The 23,963-nt window shown below is 41.7% G+C and overlaps 1 protein-coding gene across 1 annotated transcript in view; it reads left to right on the plus strand.

Annotated features, from left to right (window-relative positions):
• Positions 1-12,017, plus strand: part of PGGT1B (protein geranylgeranyltransferase type I subunit beta) — a 42,875-nt gene extending 30,858 nt beyond the window's left edge. Inside the window, 5 exon segments of the mRNA XM_065045380.1 lie at positions 2,411-2,456; positions 4,056-4,240; positions 4,523-4,631; positions 11,837-11,968; positions 11,971-12,017. Coding sequence (XP_064901452.1) covers positions 2,411-2,456; positions 4,056-4,240; positions 4,523-4,631; positions 11,837-11,968; positions 11,971-12,017 — 519 coding nt within the window.
• The last annotated feature ends 11,946 nt before the right edge of the window (positions 12,018-23,963 follow it).

Below are 23,963 nucleotides of genomic sequence, written 5' to 3' on the forward strand. Positions count from 1 at the left end.
GAAGTTTGGAACATGAAACAATGGTGTTGCTTTATGCAAACAAGTAGCTGTGTTAAAAATAATTTAATCTTCATAAAGACTGGTTAGTTGGCCCTTCACCACTTGACTAAAAAGTATTTATACGCCACTGATCTCAAAAATAGTTCTGGATCATATTTATTGTCAGTAGGATAGTCAGGTTCCAATCACACAGTTTTTATCAGCCTGGTCTGATTTTTGGCTTTCTCATTTAAAAGTCAAATGCATCACTAATCAAAAGCAACAGACACTAAGATTATGAAATTTGGAATGACTTAAGCAAAGACAGACTCCAAAGTACTACTTCTTGCAACATTGCTTTTTTTACTGCAAACTTGATTTTTAGGTAGAAATATTCCTAGAAGTTTAAGTATTGCATCTGTTTATTCTTGTATCATAGAGTCCTCTTGAAATGCAGCCATATGAGCCTGTTGATATAATTAAGCTGGTTATGCAACTTTTAAATCCCAGATGGATTTACACATTTCTGAGGACAGTATTTAAGTATGCAGTTTTCATGTTGCAGTAACCTAGAGCCTCTTTCGCATATAATTTCCTAGGCCTTTTCAAAAGGACAAAGAAAATAAAATATTTCCCCAGTTTTTTAATGCACACAGGTCTCCAAAGAGCAGCTGCTGTGTGTTAATAAATAGGCATCAGTCAGCCAAAGGTCAGCTATTGTCTATTTAAATTTGAAGCTAATTGTACAGCCCAGCATAGTACTCTGTCTGGGATGCACACTTAATAGCCTTTCTCCAGAGCTAATTACTTTGTCATACATAAAGCAAACCACCTCCTCTTACAATTTCTGTTTGTAGAGTTAATTAGCTTTGCCAGCATAGCTTTGTTAATCAGCTTTGCTTTGCTTAGCAATTAATGGGCCTGTGGAGTGTGGTACCACATTTGGATTGCATTCTCAAAACGCAGTGCACAAAGTTTACATTGTGTGTTTTTAATATTCAGATGTTCATAGGAATTACTTAAAATCGACCAGTTCAAAATTCAAAAGGTCAAGCTGCAGCATGAAGTGTTAAAGATGTTACTGGGTTTAGTTGCTCCAACTTGCAGAAACAACTCAAAAACTGGGAAATACAGTCTAATTGTAGCTTCTGTATCTGCTTCTGTTTCCCTTTTTTGTTCTCAATGGCAGCTTTAAAAACAGATCTAAAAAATAATCCATAGGTTATTCCTAAAGACGTGCTAGCTCTTGTAGTAATTCTTTGGTTAGGACTATGGGAGTCATGAGTGGTCTGTCAAGGTGTCTTTCATCTACTAACCACTGTTAAGTGTTTCATAGAAAACGTGAGAAATTCGTAGTCAGCACCTGGTGGAGGGGAAGGGTAAATTGCTTTCTAGCTGTCTGAACAGATATTGAACTAATAATTAATTGAGCAGCTGATGTAGAGAGATTAGTGTCTGCAATTTAACTTTGAAAGTTAAAAGGTTGAGTCATTTTTTGTTCCTACTAAACAGGTTGGTATTTGTCCAGTGATAACTAAGTAAGTGTTCTATGAACTCTTGTAAAATAAATGTGTTCCATTTTGTGAATAACTTACTCTGTTCTCTTGTTTCTTATCATACAAAATCATTTAATAATTTTTTATGGAAGAAAGATTGTTGTTATTACATATCCAATATCACCTGCTCTATCACCTCCTCCTAGGCTGCCTATAAAAGACCTGTACTGTAATATTCTTGGTGCTTTGTTCATCAGGCTCAAGTTTCTCCTTTTTCTCTTACTTAACAAAGTAATTTTTCTGCATTGTTAAGATATTTTTAATAGTAGCATTTTATAGGGCAAGTTAAGCTTAGCCCAATGGCATGCTTTATTATGTTGTCACTTCTGGTTCATGTGTTCCCCAGTTCTCCCCCTCCCCACCCCTTCTTTTTTCTTAATTTTTTTTAAGCCTAACTTTCTTGCTCCTTACTAAAGCGTTTCTTGTACTTCGGTATTATACACACAGTAGTACCTTGCATTTTGCCTTTATGTGTGTTAACCGGCTTTTGGGTTATAGACAGATTTAGTTTATCCATTTAATTTTGTTCAGAGTTTTGTATCCGTTTTCTCTCTCTTTTAAATACTTTTTTTTTTTCCTGTAGTGGTTATCTGCATCACATGCTTTCCCTTTTTGGCAGAGACATATTTATGCATTTTCAGACTTTTAATATATGCCACAACTAAAATGAATTCCATAAAAGCTGCCTGCATTGGAACAAGGCTGATTTGTTAACTGTTTTGTGCCAAGAGCTTTTTGAGGTTTAGGTTCAGAATTTAATCAGGTTAAATGGTGGTTATGATCTGATGGTAATTTTGCTAGTAGACTGAGGAATTGCAATATCTATGGAAATTACTTTGTTCTAAAGTAACTGATTTATGTTTTTTTTTCTTCAGTCTTACGATAACGGCCTAGCGCAAGGACCTGGACTCGAATCTCATGGTAAGGATGTTAAAATGTTCCATGCCTTTTTTTAAGATTGGGATTGGAAATGCTGGAAGAGATGCTGTGTATGTCATGCCTTTCCTTCTTTTCTGATTTTAAGGAAGTGGGATAAGAAGCAAATGCAAAACATGCCTCAGAATATTATCTGCCTTCTTCCCTTAGTTCCAGCTTTAATCTCAGACCAGATGGGCTCTTAATGTATTAACGCCATTAATCTTACCTTATTAATGTTTTATTGAAAGGTGTTGGCAGTTGTTCTCATCTCTTGCTGACAGAGCAAACTTTTCCACATGTAGCATTGCTACTCTGGATTTATCTGCAAGAGACTTTGTGTGATGCACCTGATAATCTCCAATTTCAGCAACTATTAGTAAAATGTAGGAACATTTCCTCTGATATATCGCAGCATCCACTGGGGCTCAAATCTTGAAGCAGCAGTTAATTTTTGTAAACAGTTGGTAGTTGTGAAGATAGGAATTTCCAAGGGACTGATACTTTTAAGCCAAATATTTTCCTGTGACATGAAGTAGTGGTCTGATCGTGAGGGAGAACCTGTTGACTTCTGTGTGGCTGATACTATGCCTATCAAATATTCGCTAGTTCTATCCTTAGTATTGAGCTTTGATAGTATTCCATCATTTTTCTTCCTGCAGGATGGATAAAGTTGAAAAACTTGAATTTATACCGTTACATATTTAAAAAACTAAATAAGTTACAGTAGATTACTAGCGATAACAGATAGCATTACTTCAGCTTCCTTCTCCTGCATTTTGGCATCAGAATGAAAACAACCTCAGAGTTTCTACGGTCTTCGAGCACCAGGATAGCGTAAGGAAGTATGGGCCCCACGTCTTTGATCAACAGCTGGCTTAGCCTTTCCCAGGCTTTAATTTTATCATACCAGGTGATAGTCTCAGAATGAGTTTCGATGGGCTTTAAAAAGTGATGGCCATGATAAACAAAGAGCATGAGTTCTTCTTCTGATTCCGAATTTTATTTGTAGCTTCCTTGACAACAAAAAAATCCTTAGAAATGTAGAAGTGTAATTTGTGTTTATTACAACTGTGAGAATCCACCAATATTTTCATAGTATTAACCATGTCTCTTTCTTTTTTTTTTTTTTTTTTTTTTTTTGTACTGTCTGCTACTTTTTTACACTTCTGGCTATTTATAACCTCTGGGGAACTGTGTCTGAGACTGTCTTTGGCATCTCTGCCTCAGTTTGATTGCTGGCATCCCAATAGTTTTCTTTTTAAAGTTACATGAGAAGAAATGTTTTTCCGTTGCACTGGAATTTACTTATTTCTGGATTACTGTGTAATGTAAATTGTACAGCATTGAAAGGCAATCCAGCTTTAAGAAAATGAGTTAAGGTTTATTTGTGCAAGAGTTTGGTTGGGTTTTTTCTGCCTTTGACATACATGCTGAACTATAGTGGGCTTATTTATCTGGTTTTTTGGACTTAAATGGATTTTTAACGATATGGAAGTGTTATTTAATTGTTACTACCTTAGTTAGAAGTCCTGACTGAGATCATGTGTGCTTCAGTGAAAAACTGGATATCAAAACATTGCAAGAACAACTGTCTCTTCACAGGTGGCTCTACATTCTGTGGCATTGCATCGCTGTGTTTGATGGGTAAACTGGAGGAAGTTTTTTCAGAAAAAGAGTTGGACAGAATAAGAAGGTGGTGTATAATGAGACAACAGAATGGCTACCATGGACGACCCAACAAACCTGTAGACACTTGCTACTCCTTTTGGGTGGGAGCAACATTGAAGGTAGTGTACAGAATAGCTACAGCATAGTTACTGACTTGTTTGATTTCTTTAAGCATCATATCTTTTCTTTGCTTGGAACAGTTACATATTTGGCACAAGTGCCTGAATGTGCACAGATCATTATGAAGGTCTTTCATCCTGCAAAAATGCAAGATATGTAGGTTTACCAGATCAGTGCTATCTCTGTTATCACTACTTATCTCATAAATAGGTTATTATATTTTAGTATTAACAGTGTAATAATATTTAGTATATAACTGTAACAGTCTGATTTCTTTTCAGCTCTTGAACATATTCCAATACACAGATTTTGAGAAAAACCGCAATTACATCCTGTCAACTCAAGATCGCCTTGTTGGTGGATTTGCCAAGTGGCCAGATAGCCATCCAGGTAGATTTACTTTTCAAAATTATGGTGAGTGTGTTCTAAGCTAGAAATACATTCCAGCAGTTAGACATCTGAGAGAAGTAAAGGAAGATTTTCCTCTATTTTCCTCAAAAAATGGGAAAAACCCGTGAAATCTAATGAGGTTTTCATAATTTAAAGGGAAAGATGAGGAATACAATAACAATATAGTTTTCCCTTGTATAGCCACAGTGTAAATGAGCTATTGTTTAAACTATCAGTGAAAGAAAATCACAGTCTGTTTAGAGCTGGGGAAGCTTTTCTGTGTGTTTAAGTGCTCTCATTAAAGGGAATATTGTCCAGTGGGCATCTTTGTAAATGGCCTGAGTAAAATATTTCAAAACATTTCTTTCTTTAAAAGAATTCTTTAAGCATATTTAGAAATCATTTATGTATTTAAAAACAGCCAAAGTTTACATAGTTAAATATTATTTATAGATTGTAGTTATACATAGCAATTATATGTAATATATAAGTTAATTATTATCCATTCAGAAATGGATAATTTAATGAAAAACTTGAAAATATACTAAAAACTTTAATTTGAAATAATTTTGAAGTATGGTAGAATTCAATGAAAATATAGGAAACTTAGAACAATAAGCCTCGTGCCAGTAGCATTGCACAATAGCATTTTTTACAGAAAAGATAAAAATTTAGTCATAATAAAAGAATCTCTGCCTTGATATTTCATCCCTTCATTTTGAACAACAAATGAGAGTTTTTCAAGGCAGACCCACACCAGAAACACAGTGCTTGTGGTAGATGTGCTCTCCCTGTTTCCCTGAAAACCAGTGTAGGATTCATGAGGACTTAGCTGTATTTACTGTGCTTCCTGTAGATCAGTCAGTATCACTTGGAGGAAATATTTCTTATATATCTTTATGAATTATTTACATAGTGAGCTGGCAATGAAAAAATCTGTTTAAAACTCCAATCATGTGAAGTTCCTTAATGTGTCCATTAGCATAGCTGTGAGTGTTTGAGATAAAAATTGAGAAAAGCAAGGCTTATAATAAGGCTGTTTTACTTTGATTTGTGTGGTGTTCCAGGCTGAGCCCTGGTGGTTCCTATAAAGCAAGCTTTTTACTGTCTCTTTTGTTTTCTTGTGGTAGATGGGCTTGTTGCGGCACTTTCCTCATGCAGATTGTGACATAAGTCTGTGTTCATATTTTGGAGGAAAGAGTAAAAAGTTAATGCAGTTCAAACGTGAAGAATGACTATAAAGGAGGCATTGCAAAGATTGTTGTTGTAGAACTGAGATTTCATTGTTGTACATACACAGCTGAGCTTACTACAAACTCAATCTGGTATCAGAAAGGCAAGCTGTCTTTTGATTGTTGTATGTCTCCACAATGAAGATTTCACACTTTACTAACATAAAGCATCTGTGCAGCTCGACTGTTCTCAAAAGCCTGCTTTTGGTTAAATGTAGAGTCTTCTGACTTCAGTGTAAATGCAAAATGTGAAGGTAATAAGAATGCTGTGGATCACCTTGCAAATGAGTTAATTGTTCTATCGGGGCTCAAATATGGACAGAAATTATTCCTTGAGCATTTGGCATTTGTAAAGCTGATAACAGTTTGGTTTTGATGAAAAGCTCAGATGTGACAGAATATTCTAGGGAAAGTTTGCAAAGTAAGAATATGCAATTTTTTTTAAATGTGCTTTCTAAGTTAGACTCAGAATTTGAATTTCTTTAGCTCCTACTTCATAAAAACTATTTAAATTTGAATAGTAAACCTGTCTTTGATGTGCAGTAATGTTTTTAGGAAGAAAACTAAAAGAAATTTCAGAAGACAGTCAGCTGCTTGTGATAATCTGTATATTACATGGAATTCTAAAGTTGCAAGCATATTTTCACAACTGTTGATTCAGGGAAATATTATTTTGTAGTCCTATTGTTCCAATGTTAAGACATCAATACATTGTTGGTTCTGGAGGCCAGTAGCATTATTTAACAATTATTCTTGACTTAAAGTAGTATTTGGACCAGTGTGCTTATTGAGTAATGAACTTGAAAACCTACTTGCCTTTGAAAAGGAATGTAAAAAGTCAAAAGACTCTTCAAGTGCTAGTAATCCTCTGGAAACATGAGCATAACAAAGTGATTCAGGACATGACTGTTGTTTTGTTTATAGTGATATACAGTGTGGTCTGTGGGTTGTAAAATATAGGAAAGGCTTTCCTCTGAAAAATCTTCTAAATATCATAGTAGTAATATAACTGTTTCATAAAGCAGGCATGGACAGCAGCTTAGTAGGGAGATTGATACTTGAAAACAGAACTGAACTCCTACTCTGATTGTTCTGTTCTTTGGTTACAAGTGACTGATAGTTTGTTGTTTTTTTTTCCCAAGACTTTCATGTTGAGCAGTTTGATCTGATACTTTGTGTTAGTATGACTTGTTACAAGCATTAAACCACACTGTTATGGTTTAATGGAGTTCAATTTTTTTCCCTAGCAGCCCTCGTGGTGCTGTGTTTTGGATTCATTACCAAAACAGTGTTGATAACGCAGGGATGTTTCAGTTGTTGCGGAGCGGTGTTTATACACTGTTAAGGCCTTTTGGGTTTCTCATGCTGCCCTGCTAGCAAGCACACTAAGGGTGGGACTCAGGAGGTTGGGACAGGCACAGCCAGGGCAGCTGACCCCACTGACCACAGGGGTACCCCAGACCGCATGTCACTGTGCTCAGCAGTAAAAGATGGGGAAGGAGGAGGAAGGGAAGGACTTTTGGAGTTACAGCATTTGTCTTCCCAACTAACTACTATGTGTGATAAAGCCCTGCTTTCCTGAAGTAGCTAAACACTTGTCTCCCATTGGGACATAATGAATGAATTTCTTATTTTGCTTTGCTTCTGCCAGTGGCTTTTGCTTTCCCTATAAAGTGTCATTATTGTGAGCTACAGGTTTTCTCGCTTTTTCTCTTCCTTTCTTCTTCTCACACTGGGGGCGGAGGTGGGGAGGCAAGTGAGTTAACAGCTGCGCAGTGCTTAGCTCTCTGCCAGGGTTATTCCACAATGTTTTGTTGAATACATATCTAAGCTGTTGGGGGTTTTTTCAGGCTTGTCCATAAGTTGTGACTAGATTTAAACAAAAATTTTCTTTTAAATCAAGTGGATGTACTACTGCATGCCCCAGGAGGTTCCATTGCTGTCACTACCCCCACAGGGCATTTGCCACCATCCATGAGTCATTGTAGAGAGAAGGCAACAGCCAGTTTTTTAATTAAGCAATGTCTAAAGACAGCTAGATATCTTTCACCTCTTTCACTGACTCGATTTCACCTTCTCCTTCAGCAGTTTCTGTGACTTGTCATATAAGACTCCATATAGCAGCTTTCCACCTCTGATGCTTTCACACAATACGACAGGATCCATCAGTGAACAGGCCATGTTGCTTCTCATTTTCCGATACAGTGAGGTCTCTTCAGCCCATGTCACCTTCTGTTCTGGTGATGTTCTGAAATCTTTGCCCTCTGGCCAGCCTGTGGTCACTGCAAAGATCCCTGAGCAACTGGGGTTTCCCAGTCAAGCTCACGGTGTCATCAGTACAACCTGCTTACTGCACGTAGCATAAGCTGCATGATGCATAGAGGGGACCCTCCCTTTGAACATCCAGCCCAGCACTGGCAGTCAGGGTGCCAGGAGGAGCTGTGCTTCAGTTCCAATCACTTCTAAAGCGTCTCAAACCCTTTCGTATGCTGCTAGTATCTCTTTTTCAGTTGGAGTACAGTGGGCCTCAGATCCTCTGTATCCCCAACTCCAAAAGCCTTTTTAATTTGTTCAAAGCTTTGTTGTTGCTTACGACCCTTTCCTCATGTCCTCTCTGTAGTCACACAGGTAAAACCACAGGGTGGCCTGTGATGTGTACCCTCTATATCATCTCTTTGAGCAGAGTGATGCTTACTGCTAATTACTGAGATAATGCTTCATACAGATGGGAAGTGGGACATATCTTCTTTGAGTTGGTGGACTTCCCAGGACAGTTTCTCCACAGCTGAGATGAAGGAGGAAGAGAAACTTTCTTTGTATTGCCAGAGTTGGACAGCCGATTCATCTACACTCTGCTGATCCCTCTCCGTCTTTCCAGGACATTACTGCCAATGAGTTGGTGTACGACAGTGGTGCACACTATAGAAACTTCTGCCACATAGGCCATGTACACTTGACTTCATCTGGATCTTTGGATAACTGCTTGTTGTCCAAGTCATCATAAATCACCTCCAGCATGGCTGATTCCCTCAGGTACTGGATACCTTTTTCGATGGTGGTCTACTTGCCTGGATGACATGTAACATCTTCCTTGAAGGGACACCTTTTCTTCACACCTGATAGGAGTTGCCTCCAGGGACTGAGGACTTGTGCCCCTTTCCAATTACTTTGTCAGTGCCTCTTTCCCTAGACAGGCATCCCAGCTGCTTGGCTTCCTTACCCTCTAATTCCAGGCTACTGACCCTGCTAGCCCAGTGTTGGAGCAGCCAGCAAGATCCGGCAGCCAGATCTGGACAGGCTGGAGGACTGGGCAGAGAAGAACCTGATGAAGTTCAACAAGGGCAAGTGTTGGTCCTGCACCTGGGGAGGAATAACGCCAGGCACCAGTACAGGTTAGGGGTGGACCTACTGGAAAGCAGCATTGCAGAGAAGAACTTGGGAGTTCTGGTGAATGACAAGTTGACCATGAGTCAACCATGTGTCCTTGTGGCCAAGGCGGTGAACGGTATCCTGGGGTGCATTAGGAAGAGTGTGCCCAGCAGGTCGAGGGAGATTCTCCTCCCCCTCTACTCTGCCCTGGTGAGGCTGCATCTGAAGTACTGTGTCCAATTCTGGGCTCCTCAGTTGAAGAAGGACAAGGAATTACTGGAGGTTGCCTTCAAAGGGCTGACTGTAATTTTAGGACTGTATAAATGTAACTACTTCTACATTTATGCAGTCCTAAAATTACAGTCGGCTCTTTGAAGGCAACCGCGAGCCTGATGGGGCCCCCGGTTAAAATAGCATTTGATTTCCCTGAACTAGACAATCTCCAGAGGTCTCTTGCACTCCCAGCCATTCTGTGATTCTTTGAATGTGCTTGCCCAAATGACAGCTGAAATCTTTTTGTGTATCTTGCAGCTCTCTCAGGGATAGGGACCAGGTGGTTACCATCTCATTAATGAGTTCTTAGTCCTCCTCCTCTTCTCATGATGACCGTGGTTCTTCACCCCTGAAATCTCTTACTAAGTGTGCTGACTTTTGCTTCCAAGATTTCCTTTTCGTGTATAGCGGCAACTGATAGTGCAGCAGGTGGGTTCTCTAGTTCAGCTGCGTTGCCTGTCGCAGGGGCTGCCTGTCGCAGGTACCTGCAGTACGTGTCACTTTGTCATCAGACCAGAGGCCATCTCTTCCCCTTAAGGGCACCGGCAGTCAAGGTGCCGGGAGGAGCTGTGCTCCAGTTCCGATCACTTCTAAAGCCCAAGCTGTCACTTCTAAACAGGTCTCAGTAGCCATGCAGCAAGGCCCTGCATGTTGCAGTGATTTGTGTCTTCCCAGAACTGCCAGGATGACAGCATACTTCTTCCCAATTTTTCACTAGTTTTTCAGGATTCTGCAATTGTACAGTGATGAAGCTCCAAAACACTGGTGGTGTGCACTATCCTAGGCATTTGCCCATGCAATCCCACACACCATGCCACTCATAACTATCCGGCCTCGGGACAGATCTCTGGGTGGCATTCTTAATTGGTTGTTTAAACAAGACTTGAAATACGTTCAGGAGACATAGCAATAGGAACATCCTAGTTTGAACATCCCAAGGGTATTCAAAATTCTCAAGACCTGTTGTAACTAGCCTGGAGGAGAAGGGGAAGGTGAAGGGGAAGGTGAAGGAGCAGGGGAAAGTGTTCCCCTTTGTCTCCTCCATAGACTGGCTCTCCAAGGAGAAAAGGTAGAGAGTGTAATTATTAATAGTTTCCAAGAGATGACTCCTGAAGTAGAGAGGTGATGGCAATGCTGAGTGCAAATGCCAGGTTGGTCTCACAACCCCCTCATAATCCAGTGTTACCTGACACAACAGAATGATAACCTTGGTCCAACTCCCAGAGGTGATAAACAGTGCAACAGGGAACATATGCAGCCAGTAAGGTGTTACATACCACAACTCTGAGAACGAGCACAACAGCTCTGAGAGCAAATAAATCAACATTGTGACCAGCAACTATCAAATTACTGTAATGAATGCTTATCACAAATTTGCTTTACCACGCTCTGGTCAGATCTGTCATTATCTCAACCCTTTGTGCCCCACATTGGGCACCAAAAAGCACTGTTGTTGTTTAACCCAGCAAGTACCTGAACACCACACAGCAGTTTGCTCACTTGCCCCCACAGTGGGACTGGGGAGAGAATGGGGAAAAAAGTGGAAGTTGTGGATTGAGATAAAGACAGCTTAATAGGACAGAAAAGGAAGGGAAAATAATAATTATAATGATGATGAATATACAAATTAAGTGATGCCCAATGCAATTGCTCACCTCCCACTGGTGCCCAGCCAGTTTCTGAGCAGCAGCCACCAGCCAGCTTTGAGCATGATGTCACCCTGTCCCACACTGCTAAAGGGTGTTCAGCGAGCTGTAGTGCTGGTATAAGGTGTGCAGCAGGAGTAGTGTGGGACAGGGGAATCAGAGCATCCCTTTTTGGTGGCAGTCATCTGTTATGGCTGATGAAGCCAACTCATGAATTCCTATACTTAGGGTATTCCCTCAGGAGGGGGAGAAGCTAGGTAATGTACTTCTAAATCTTGCTTTTTGGCAGTTATTGGCACTAATTTTGGTTTCAGTAATCATCTGTTCATCAGGTAATTAACTAAAAATTCCTTCATGCTTTGGAAAAAAATCTGCTTTGTGGACAGAAATTATTTCCATCTCTTCAATCTCCTTTTTTCTTTGGCCTGAGCATTAGGAAGGAATAAAGTAGTTGGCAAGATTTGTTATAAAACAAAACCAGACTCTAGTTTTAGAGATTGCAGACTGTCAGTTCACACTGGTGGCTTTGAGTAGAAATTGATTTTTTCTGATCAAAATTCAAGTTTAAAATGTAACAACTGTTTGTTTCCCTTGGCTTTGATAATTCAGGGAGGTTGGAAACCAGGAACATTTGGCTGTTACAGCCTGACATAATTTTCTTTTTCCTTTTCCGTCCTTCTTTCAGATGCTTTACATGCCTACTTTGGGATCTGTGGTTTGTCATTAATTGGAGAATCTGGTATTTGCAAAGTTCATCCTGCCTTGAATGTAAGCACAAGAACCTCAGAGCGCCTTCACCACCTTCATCAGATCTGGAAAACAAGGACTCTAAATAGTGTTCAGAAGACACACACCTCTCTACATGACTGATTTAGACTTGATTTTAGTTCTGGTAGCATAATTGTAGCCCAAGGTTAAAAGCCATGTGTAACCAATGTGCTCTTTTAAGTGCTGGAGTCATACAATCAGATCTGTGTTGCTGGCTTCACTTTGATAGGAATTGCCTTCAGCAGTTTATTCTGCGTTGTGAAATGGGGAAATATTTTGATTATATAGAAGCTTGTCACCACGGACTGTAAATGGCTCTTCAAATGGCTTTACTTCTACAAAATCCCTTGAGGCATATAAACTTCATTTTTATTTTATATTTTAAAATTTGTGCATACTGTGTCAAAATATATAATGAGGAAATACTTTCAAAGTCTGTTTACATATCATACAGTATAGCACAGATCCTTGGAGTTCTTTATGATTTTAATGTTTGACATATTTTAGTAAGTCTCAGTTAAAAGTTACCTTTTATTGTCTACTTTCAGGTTCCATAAACTTTGTTAAAAAAAAAAAGGAAGTAAATACAAATAAAATTATTTTATTCAATATATTTGATTTCTAAAGTTGTGTGACCTTACTAAATGGATTTCATAATTCTTATGTGTTGCTTCTACGGAGATGCATTGGATCATTAGCCGGACAAAGCGTTTTCATCAGAAATATTCTGTTTGTGTGGAATTCAATTCAATTCATATTGATGTGTGTCAATAGGAGATATTCAACACAGTCTTCTTGAAGAATAGCTGTGTGTGAGAGAGTAGCATTAGAACCTATTTTCGAAGTCTAGACATTGCAGTGCATTAAAATTGTACAACTTCACTCTGATTAATTTTTATACGTTTTCCTTTTAGAGTGAAATAATTTTGAGTTTTTTAGCCATTCTGTGTAAAGAATGAAACATTGGAATTTAAGTAGCAGAGTTTCATTGTTAGAGCAATTATGTACATTCTCAGCTTATTTAGTAGTTGTGCTTACTTCCTATGCTTAAAATGCTGCTCAGAAAGGAAATAACTTTGCGGCTGTTGGTGTTTGTGACAGGTCACTTTTTGCATTTCAGGCCTGCAGTAGACACCAGGATGTCTTCCTACTTGCCAGTCACTAAGGCATATTTTTTTTCTAAAGGATTTCCAAACACAGATCAATGAAGATCTCTCAAGCTAGATTAAGCACACCATTTGGCACCACTGAGCCCAAAGAGACAGGATATAGACCATTTCAGTCAGCAAAAAGAGCTTTGGGAGTAACCGTGGTTCTGATTTTGCAATGCAGTGCAAGTGGAAAGGGTAGAGTAGTTGTACCCCTGTCTCACATCAGGGAGATCCAATGGGCATCTTCAGGCTACCAGGACAACCCTGGTGTCCAAACCTGTAGCAACCTTCCTGCTTAAAGAAATTGGTTTTATTTCTATAAGCAGATTGATTTCCCTGGCATTATTAGGAATATCACCAGTGGTGGTGGTGGTCTGCTTGAAAAAGCAGAGAAGGAGCATGGGGGGCAGGACCTGGAAGTAAGACGTGATCTAGGCATGTCCCAGTAGATAGTTTCCTTGCAGGAGGAGAGGCTACATAGCTGGAAGAACTGCACAAGTCTGGAGTGGTGGAAGCAAGAGGACTGTAGGGCTAGAATTGGGGAGGAAGAATGAGGTGCTTGAGTAGGACTGGTACAAAGTAGGAGAATATGAAAACTCAGAGATACAGAGGGTGGAGGCAAGGGAAAAATAGGGAAGGGAATATGGAGTAGGAGTGGAACTAAAATGGTGGAAAGGATCTGAGCTGCTTTGGGTAAGTGCGTACATGGGGGGGCAAGAACAAGAGGGAGGTACGAATATGAGGGAATGAAGTGAGGAGGATAGGGCTTGGGACTTCTAGTTGCCACATCCTGAGATGATGTGAAATTCGGCTACAAATAAAAGAAATAGTAGAGATCCATAAAAGAGAAGATCTTCCAGGCTGGGGCTGTATAACAGCAGTTCCCCTAGGAGTCCATTTTCATAGAGGGGCTTAATGTGATATTGGTCAGCTTCCCTGAACAGAAGACTGTCAGGTCATGGGGATCTACCTAGCTGAGAACCCATTGAAAACAAAAGCTTGGGGTAGAAGTCATTCAAAATAGCACAGTATTTCACAGAATCACAGAATCACAGAATCGACTGGGTTGGAAAAGACCTCAGAGATCATCGAGTCCAACCCTTGGTCCAACTCTAGTCCGTTTACTAGATCATGGCACTAAGTGCCATGTACAATCTCAGTTTAAAAACCTCCAGGGACGGCGAGTCCACTACCTCCCTGGGCAGGCCATTCCAATGCCTGACCACTCTCTCTGTAAAGAATTTCTTTCTAATATCCAGCCTAAATTTCCCCTGGTAGAGTTTAAGCCCATGCCCCCTTGTCCTATTGCTAACTGCCTGGGAGAAGAGACCAAACCCCACCTGGCTATAACTTCCCTTCAGGTAGTTATAGAGAGTGATGAGGTCACCTCTAAGCCTCCTCTTCTCCAGACTAAACAACCCCAGCTCCCTCAGCCTCTCCCCACAGGTCTTATGTTCAAGTCCCTTCACCAGTCGTGTTGCTCTTCTCTGGACCCGCTTCAGCACTTCAATGTCTTTCCTGAACTGAGGGGCCCAGAACTGAACACAATACTCCAGGTGTGGCCTCACCAATGCAGAGTACAGGGGAAGGATCACTTCCCTTGTCCTGCTGACCACGCTATTTTTGATACAGGACAGGATACCTTTGGCCTTCTTGGCCACCTGGGCACACTGTTGGCTCATGTTGAGCTTCCTGTCAATTAGTACCTCCAGGTCCTTTTCTGTCTGACTGCTCTCCAGCCACTCTGCGCCCAGCCTGTAGCGCTGCAGGGGGTTGTTGTGACCAAAGTGCAGCACCCGGCACTTGGCCTTATTGAACTTCATCCCACTGGAACCAGCCCATTTTTCCCGTCTATCCAGATCCCTCTGCAGAGCCCTCCTGCCTTCCAGCAGGTCGACACTCCCTCCCAACTTGGTGTCATCAGCAAATTTGCTGATGATGGTCTCAATCCCCTCATCTAAATCGTCAATAAAGATGTTAAACAGGACTGGACCCAACACTGACCCCTGGGGAACATCACTAGTGACTGCCGCCAGCTGGATGCAGCCCCATTCACCAGCACTCTCTGGGCCCGGCCCTCCAGCCAACTCTTAACCCAGCGTAGAGTACACTTGTTCAAGCCATGGGCTACCAGCTTTTGCAGGAGTATGTTATGGGTGACAGTGTCAAAGGTTTTGCTGAAGTCTAGATAGACCACATCTACAGCTTTCCCCTCATCCACCAGCTGGGTCACCTGATCGTAAAAGGAGATCAGGTTGGTCAGGCAGGACCTGCCCCATCCTGCTGTTGGATGGTGGCCACAAATTGACCCATGGTAGAGTGGGGTGAAGTTGCAATGAAAATGTGATGTAATTGTAGCTACCCATCTCTGCTTGTGCCTCTCTGCCTTGCTGGAGAACTGTCTACCAGTTTTTTAGTGTTCAGTATATCCCCTTTTCAAGTAAGTAGCTTTGAATTTCAGAAGAGTTTAATAAGGTACTCTGAGTCTCTGCTTGGAACAGCCCAAATATTGATGCTTACTTGGCTTCATGAGCAATGATGTATTTAATTATCTTGGGGCAACTCTGTACTTGGAAAATCCTAACCTGTGGCTCATAAGTTTCCCTGTGACCAAATTCTCTCCTGTGAGAGACATCACAGTAGAGAAGCAGAAGCAAAGGGACAACAGTGAAAAATCATATTCTGTGAATAGCTAGTTAATTTCTCACGGCAAGTAATTTAACAATGTTCTGCTTCAAAAGGCATCTGATATTTCTTGCTTTGTTTTCTGTATCTGTAAGCTACCTTGGATTGTTTATACAGATTTTACATTTCACATTACTTTGGGCCCCAGTTATTCTACAGCTTGCACCCACCTCTGGCTAAATAACAGTATGTTTTCAGGATGAATGTTGTCAGCAAAGGTATCCTTTTCTAAAGGTTGCTGGAGGCATATTTGTTTCTCATTAATTACCATAGTTTCTTCTGGAGCTGGCAAAATGTGTAGGCCTTCACCCACACTGAGAATGTAATTACTTTAATTGATTTGAAATCTTTAATCTTTTTAGGCTGACAAAAATCTGTGCTAATAACCAACTCTGTACGGATGATTTGCCATTCTTAACATCACAACTGATGTCAAGCAAACAAATGGTGAACGTTGAATATTGTTGTTGAATTTTGAATTTGTTGAATATTGTTGAATTTTGATTTTGACCGTGTAGTAATGCTAGATTGCGGTGCCTCTCCCATTTTTGTGGTTACATGTCTTCTGACTAGAAAAATTTTGGATCATAAATTGATGGACAACAATTTCATAGATAAGGAGTCCATAACCTAAAATCTCTTTTAAAACAGAGACGTCCAAATGCAGCTAAAATGTAAATGTGAACTGTGAAGCTTAAATATAGCTAGAGAAAGCAAACTATGCCATCGCTATCCACCTGTAAAAATTTTTTGTTAACCACAGCTTTACATTGCTGAGGCTGAACCTAAAAAAGAAATTAAATTAAATGACTTTACCATCTGCTTGAGGACGTCAGAAACATCTTGGCTATGAGCTTGCACTATGCAGAACAGCTACGTTGCCACAACCTTTCGGTGTTCCAGCAATGTTGGTGTACAACAGACCCCCTCCTTTGTTCTTTCTGTTTATCAAGAATGTATTTATAAAATTAATGCCTGACGTAGTCCTCAGCAGCACTCAGAGCTTGCTGATGTTGGGTTGGGCTGACAAATGCATGCCAGCTCGATGCCCCTGCCTTATCTGAAAGGCTCACAAACTGTCTGTGGTTCTGCCTCCTTTTCCAGAAAAACAGCTTTAAACTGGCTTGCTGAACAAGGGAAGTTAATCGTATCCTTTCAATAGGGTCTGAGGACTGAGGTTTTAGACATTGTCTTTAGGGCTTTCACAGCAACTTGCTTTGTACATAGCTGCTGGCAGATATGGTAACAGCATTTTGGAAGACTGTTGCTACATAGGTTTGTATTTATGAACTTATTGAGAAATTTTGTTCTAAATGGAGCAATCATCAGCTCTGGAAAAAACAAACAAACAACAAGTAAATTTGGCCTTGGATGAATATGTGAAATATGTCTGTTGAAGCACATATTAAGTCTACCTTGCTCCATGCTCAGATGCCCCATAACAAAGTCAAAGACAACCTAAGAGGAGCTTCTTCAGGTGCATCAAATGTACTGTTCTCCATGCAAGCCAGTATCAAAAATGGAACATCCCTTAGAAACAATAGTGTTCCCAGACAAGTACATGTCACCTTTGTAGCGAGTCCTCAGCCATTCAATTTGGTGTTACTTTCTGTAGTGGGGAAGGAGCAATTATTTCCAAAGTTGGAGCCTTTGTAGACAGCCCATCTTGCATTTCGGAAGAACCCTGCTGCTGGCACCCCTGCAAGGCTGAAGACATGTTGTCAAGACATAAGCAGGAGAGAGATGCCCCCAGGTAAGCAGATCCTATTGCTGCAATGACAATGTGAAATGGTTCTGACATTCATCAGTTGCGTGAGAATATTGGTCTGTTTAGGTTGATGTTAGATACTGTGGTTGTTCTGAAAAGCTCTTGTTTTGTAATTGCAAGTTGCGACCACTTATTAGGTTTTCCTCACTTTATGCAAGGACTGGGTGAAAGAGAAGATGATTTCATCATCTTTATACTAAATGACTATTAAATTACTCCATGGAGTGGTTACAGTATGTGATAGATTTACCCTTTCAGCCCACCATTTGAAAGCTTTTGTCTTCCTGGCCTCTGTTTGCCCAATTAGTTTCTGAACTTAATAAAAGTCAATTAACTGTTGCTTTGGGAAGCAGGGAGAAATCTACTATTCCTTGTGAGCTGTAGCTCTCATGAGGTGGGTATTTTTGCAAGCCAGTCAGATGTTCTGGGTGAAGAACTGCCCATACAGCGTCCTCTCAGTGCCTTGTTTGATAACTGCAGTGTGAGAACATCCTTGAAGATGTCCACCTGTAGCTCCAGGCTCTGTCCTTGGGAATGGACTGGACAGAAGTGGCTGTTACCACTGGAGAATGAGCAGGATCCTGAGTAAGGAAACAGTCCCACCTGAATAAAAGGAGGAATGTCACAGAGAAGGAGAGAATCTGTGTGAGAACAACCTGCAGCCTCTCACTTCGAGAACTTAAAAATATCCTTGGGAGGGGAAATATTTGTGGTAAGGAAAGAGCTTTCAGCTTGCCAGATTAGGTTGTTATGAAAATGAAAGGAGAAAAGTGCGTGTGTGTAAGCCTGTGTTTAGACAGTTTTAGTCATGTGTGCATGTGGAGGTGGCTTCTGTGTTAACTTGTAACAGTGATGATAGCCCAGCTGTGGTAGGAGGACCAGGAGACATCCTCATCCTGTGCACCAGCTAAACCTGCCCCTTCACATGCTTGCACTCGGAGTATGGAGCCCCTCATGCAGATATTTCTGCAAGAACCGTACCAGGGTTTCCATCCAGATCTCTCCCCTTGTACCCTTTGCTACAGCACAAGGAACAGACGCCACCTTATCCTTTTATAGAAGATCTGCAAAAGGACAATATGATGTGCAAACAACAGAAGAGAAGTCAAGGCACAGCTTTCTGTTATTCATCCTTCCTGAGTGTTTGTGGGAAAGGAGTGGTGCTTATGCTTCCTAGAAAGCTAAATATGTAGGGCTGCTGCTGAAATTGCATGCTGCCTTTGGATAATTTTAAGGTTTTCCCTAAGCACAGAGCTATAGTTGTTCGCTGTTATGCTGTCCAGGAGTTTTCATTTAGCAACTTCCTTTAAATTACGACTATGTCTTACTTAAATAGGCTCGCTTTACAAAATTATATTTTAATCTTGGACCCAGCCTTTGTACTGCTTGTACCATTGAAAGTTTTCTTAGCTGCTTAGACCATTAAAGTCTCCTTTAACTTTGGACCCACAGAGGAGCATCACACCAAAAGGCATCTGTGTAACCTGTTGTCTGTGGAGCTTTAGTCAGAGGTCCTCTTTCACAGCGGGTTAGACTGATAAAGTCTAGACTGATCAGATAGATGGCAGGGGGTTTTGTGTGTGTGTGTCAGCAATGATGTGGGAGCAGTCGATCCTGCCTTGGGGCAGTTTGATGGGCTCTTAAGGACCCTCCTGGACTATTTTTTACAGTTCTTCAGTTCTACTTTAAAATTCTATTTTTTTTTAATCTCCCCCAAAGCCTGTAAATTCTTAAATTAAGGAGAGTTCTGTTGACAGGACTGTTTTAACGTAGTGCTGATTTGCAAGGTACATAAATGGGAATGGTGGGGCAGTTGGGGTGTCTCTAGCACACAGGTATGCTAGAGGAAATCAGAAATCCTGGAACGATTGGACATATTTGCACTCTGGTCTGTATGCTCATACTTTATAGATCAGCTGCCACGGGGAAGGCAGTGCTGGCTGCCCAGCACCCTTCTGAAATACACAGTTCTCTGATGGGGCCAAGGACAAAATTCTGCTAGAGATGTGTCTGGATGAGGCTTTCCCATACAGCCACAGGGCTCTTTGGTATTTTTGTATATGGCTCTATATATAACTCCCTATATATGGCCAGACAGAGTGTGTTCTGCACAGTGGTGATAACATGTGCCCTCTGTGGCTTCCCAGTTGCTATAGATAGCTTCCAACACAGACCATGGAAACAGCTACTACCACCAAACTTCTCTGATGGCTCCTTGCCTCTAACATTTGTTCTCAGAGTAAATAAACTCCAGCTTCAAGCAACTTCCTCTTGCAGAATGAGGAGCAGCTGGTACAAGTGAGGACTGCGATGGTGGACTTCTAAAGAAAAGGTGTAAGCTGTGGTAGTGAGGTGAGCTTCCCCAGCTACATGCCAAAGCCTGTCCCCTTCCCCTCTGCTGCCCCAGGCTTATCCTCATTTTTATTAAACCCAGATACAAGGGAACAGCAGAGGCATGTGTTTTATCCTGCACTACCTGAGATCCGCACCCTTTCCCACTGAGGGGTGTTCCTGGCTCTGAGAACAAGTGGGGAATGGGCGGGAAAGCTGCTGTACCAGCTGCAGGGAGCTCCTGTGCTCAGTGGCCCTTGTCACAGGATCCAGGTGGGCCTTGCAGAGCCCCATACATAGCAGGAGGTAGCTTCCAAACACATTTCTCCTCCTGCTCCCAGGTGCCCCTAACTCTGCACCTCCCTTACCACCCGCCCATAATCCCTCTCGGCTGTTGCAGGCTTTCTCACCTCCTGTGACTCCAAGTCATGGTCCAGGAGCCACACAACAGGGAGGCTTCACAGGTCCCTGCACAAAGCAAAGGCAACCACACTGCCTTTGGCAGCAGCAGAAACCTGAGCAAACGTGCAGACCAGCATTTGAGATGTTACACAGTGTCTGGCCCGCAGGGAGGGCAGTTTTTTAAGCTGAGGACTCCACAGGCTATGAAGATCAACAGTTCCCACGATCTCTCTTCTATAAAAGGCAGTTAAAGTCTGCAGCAGCTGTTGATCTGATAGCCAGTCTGGACTGGATCTCCCTCCCAACCCGTTGCTGGCTGCCCAGGCTATTCCAGCTACACACAGACAACTTCTGCCATCAGAATAAGCTGAGCCTTCTGGTGCCTGTTGATGCTAGTGAGATTTGGAACAGACAAGAATGTTGAAGAAAGTGTTTTTTCTTCTTTTTTTGGCCTTTCAAAAATAAGTGCTTGGATATCAGTCACTGCAGTGAAGGTCTGTGCGCTACAAACCCTGGCAACGGAAGAGTCAGACACTTCAGATGTGCTTTGCCTTGTGGTCTCAGACAGCTCTAGCCTGCACACTTCTAGTCATCTGCTAGTGTCGGTCAGGAACAGGTTGTTCTTGATTGCTTTAATGTTTAAAATAAATAAATAAAATCAAACCAGGCTGAAATGTTGTTTTGCCAATATAGTTTATTTCAGCCACCCCAGCTCTACATGAAAACAGTAAAAAGGTAATAAATAATGCCATATTCCTACATAGTAGGGGCAGGGTCTGTCTTGTCTTTAGTCAGCTTGAAACCCTCAGCTAGCAAGTTATTTGGGGAGGACTCTGGGAGGAGCCACCATTGGCAGACCAGCATGCATTTGACTTTCCCCTCCTTCACAGCAGGGCAGAGCAAGCATGCATCCATGAAGCTGGTGTGTTATAGCTGAATCAGAGGGAAATCCATTCCACTCAGACTGCTGCATCAGGCAGCCTGTTTTAAGTGCTGAGGAGAACTTCTGAAGTTGCCAAGAGACCTGTAGGAGTCAAAGGAAGGAAAAGAAACTTGCATGGAAAACAAGGAAGATTTCCTTTCCTAGAAACTCCAGAACAGTGCATAAGTGCTTGCCTGCCCATGTTAAGACCTGGACTCCCATCATCAGGGAACGTGCTTCTGCATATCCGCTGTGTGATAAAAGTGACCAGGTTCACGCAGCAAGGTTTGTATGAGCTCACTCTGCACTGCAGCGTGTGTGGGACAGGAACGTCTTCCAGAGCAACAGCCAAGCACTCGGGGGTGCAGCTCTCTTACAGATCACCCTGCGGCTGACTGCACCTTGTAGTGCTCAGCTTCACTTGGCATTGCAACAGATTTGAGGAACCAGCCAGAACCGTGATTTGGGGGAGTGGCCCCAAACAGTGTTCTCGCTCCTTCCCAGATCCCTGGCAAACCTTGGCATCTATCTGACATCCAGGACAAATTGCTGTCCCAGGTCCTATCCATGTTCCACGCAATGGGACCGGGAGCATGAGTGTCACCATACTTCAGCTTTTTAGCAGTACAAATAGCAATTAGCTTTATTATGACTTCAAATAAACTCACCTAAGTGACATTTTTGGCCTTTTGCTCTGCACTGCACATCCCTTTATCTACATAAGCCAACTTTGTTTAAGCCACTGGTTCTGTGAGGGGTCACCAGCACCTTTGTCAGCCTTCAGGGAGGGAAGGTGACACAGGAGCCCCCCATCATCAATCCGGTGCTGCCAGTACCCAAAAAGCACGACTCCTGCCTATGTGGTGATCCCAACCAGACACTGGTGCGAGAGGCAGGTGCTTGGTGTTGGGGTCTGGAGAGCCTCAGGCAGCCAGAGGGACCACAGGGACAGGGCAGGCTCATCCTGGTGTGGTGTGAGGCCAGGGGAGCGACAGTGGCCCGGCTCACGCAGAGACCTCCGCGCTCTGCAAACTTAATCTGCAGGGAGCTTAATCCACTTTCAGTGGGGATTAAGAACTGTATTAACCCGTGGGTAAATGCCAGGGAAGAATTGCATTGCAGGAACATGGGGCGTGCCATTTTGAAAAAGGAAAGTTAACTCAAACCTAATCCTGGTGTGGTTAAGCTGCAAGAAAAGTGCGGGATCCCAGCTGATGCATTTGAACCTTGAAGACCTAAATTAGACAAGCTTTGTAGAGATGCATAATACACTCGGAAGGCCAGCTGAGTCTGAAAAGCTTTCAGGTCTATGCCATCTTCTTCAGAGTCCTCACTGTCACAGACATAGCTCATCTGCAAAACACACAAAATCACTAAAACATGCATCGCTGCAGTTGCATGCAGATCTCAGTAGCACTCAGCTTTCCCTTATCTTTCCCTCATTTGCATGTCTCTGATTTCTTCATTAGACACATTCTTTTAAGCAAATGAATTTAATCAGTAAATTAAGAGACTCAAGCCTGCTGTGTTTTGCTCAATCAATATTTGTTACAACTCTGGATACCCAAATTTCTCTTTATATTGTCAAACTTGATTAACTGTAATTGTCACAAAAAATGGCAATTACATTATATATTAATGGTATGCATCATTATGTACATTAGCTGATTCCTTATAAATATCTAATAACATACTCAATATATTAAATATTTATAGTAGTCTACCTACTTAACCCATATTTCTTAAATGAGCTTGTTCCCAGGGGCATGTGATATTGTATTAATATCACATGGGACAGGGTAGCAGGAAATCATACATAAAGAACGTTTTACACAGCACAGTTGCAGTTTTCACTCTGTAGTTTATTTTGTGTGCTTGTGCCTCCCAAATACTGCATGGATATGTTTACAGTATTTGGACAGATGTCTTTAAATGAAGCAAGACGAAAAGCGTAGAGGTAGGTATCTCTGGTGTCAAAAAGGTCTGCGCATACTAGTACAAAAGTGTGCCTCCAAAATATAGTAGCATTGAAATTAACCTTTTAATTTTACTACATTTGCCTTTGCCCAGGGGCCTAGAGCCAGGAATAAGGGAAATGTGAGGTACAGGCTACGGGTGGGACTCTTTCTTCTGGACATCACCAGTGGATGGTATTGACTTAGCCACAACGCAGCGGCACAAATGCTTTAGTATCTTGTGTTGATTGCTGGCTGTTTGCCATATTTAGTGTTGCAGGTTTAGTGACCTTTTTGGTTTTGCCAGTATCTATTAGAACAAAGTATTAAAAAATAAATAAAACCTGCTTCAGTCTGTGGTGACGGGGCATAAAAATTACGTCTCCAAGGAAGACTAGAGACATTTAGGAAGTAAAAATCAAATTATCCAACAGAAAGTGAGGATGTGAATTGGCAGCTGCATTACAGAAGGACATCTGGGGATCCCAGGGAATCACAGGCTGAATCTGAATCCTGAGTGGGATTTATTAACATGAGTGTCAGGGAGGAGGTGTGGAAGTTTGTCTGCTTGAGATGGTCTTGGTGGAATCTCAGCTGATTGTGGAATAGACACAGAAGCATATGGTTCCCTGACCACTCACCAAAAGACTCCAGATAGTTGTGCTCTGTTTTCTTCCCCAGAGCAGCACAGATGGGACTGGGAAATTAAAAAAAAATTAAATCTCCCTGTGGTGCCTAAAGAACTAGAAGGAATGGGGTTTTACTGCAGGGAGAGGTTTAGATCTGCATGCAGCTACTGTGAGCTTTGAAATATGGTTTGGTATCATTTG

The sequence above is a fragment of the Columba livia genome, chromosome Z, assembly GCF_036013475.1.
Source record: "Columba livia isolate bColLiv1 breed racing homer chromosome Z, bColLiv1.pat.W.v2, whole genome shotgun sequence".
Lineage (NCBI taxonomy): Eukaryota > Metazoa > Chordata > Aves > Columbiformes > Columbidae > Columba > Columba livia.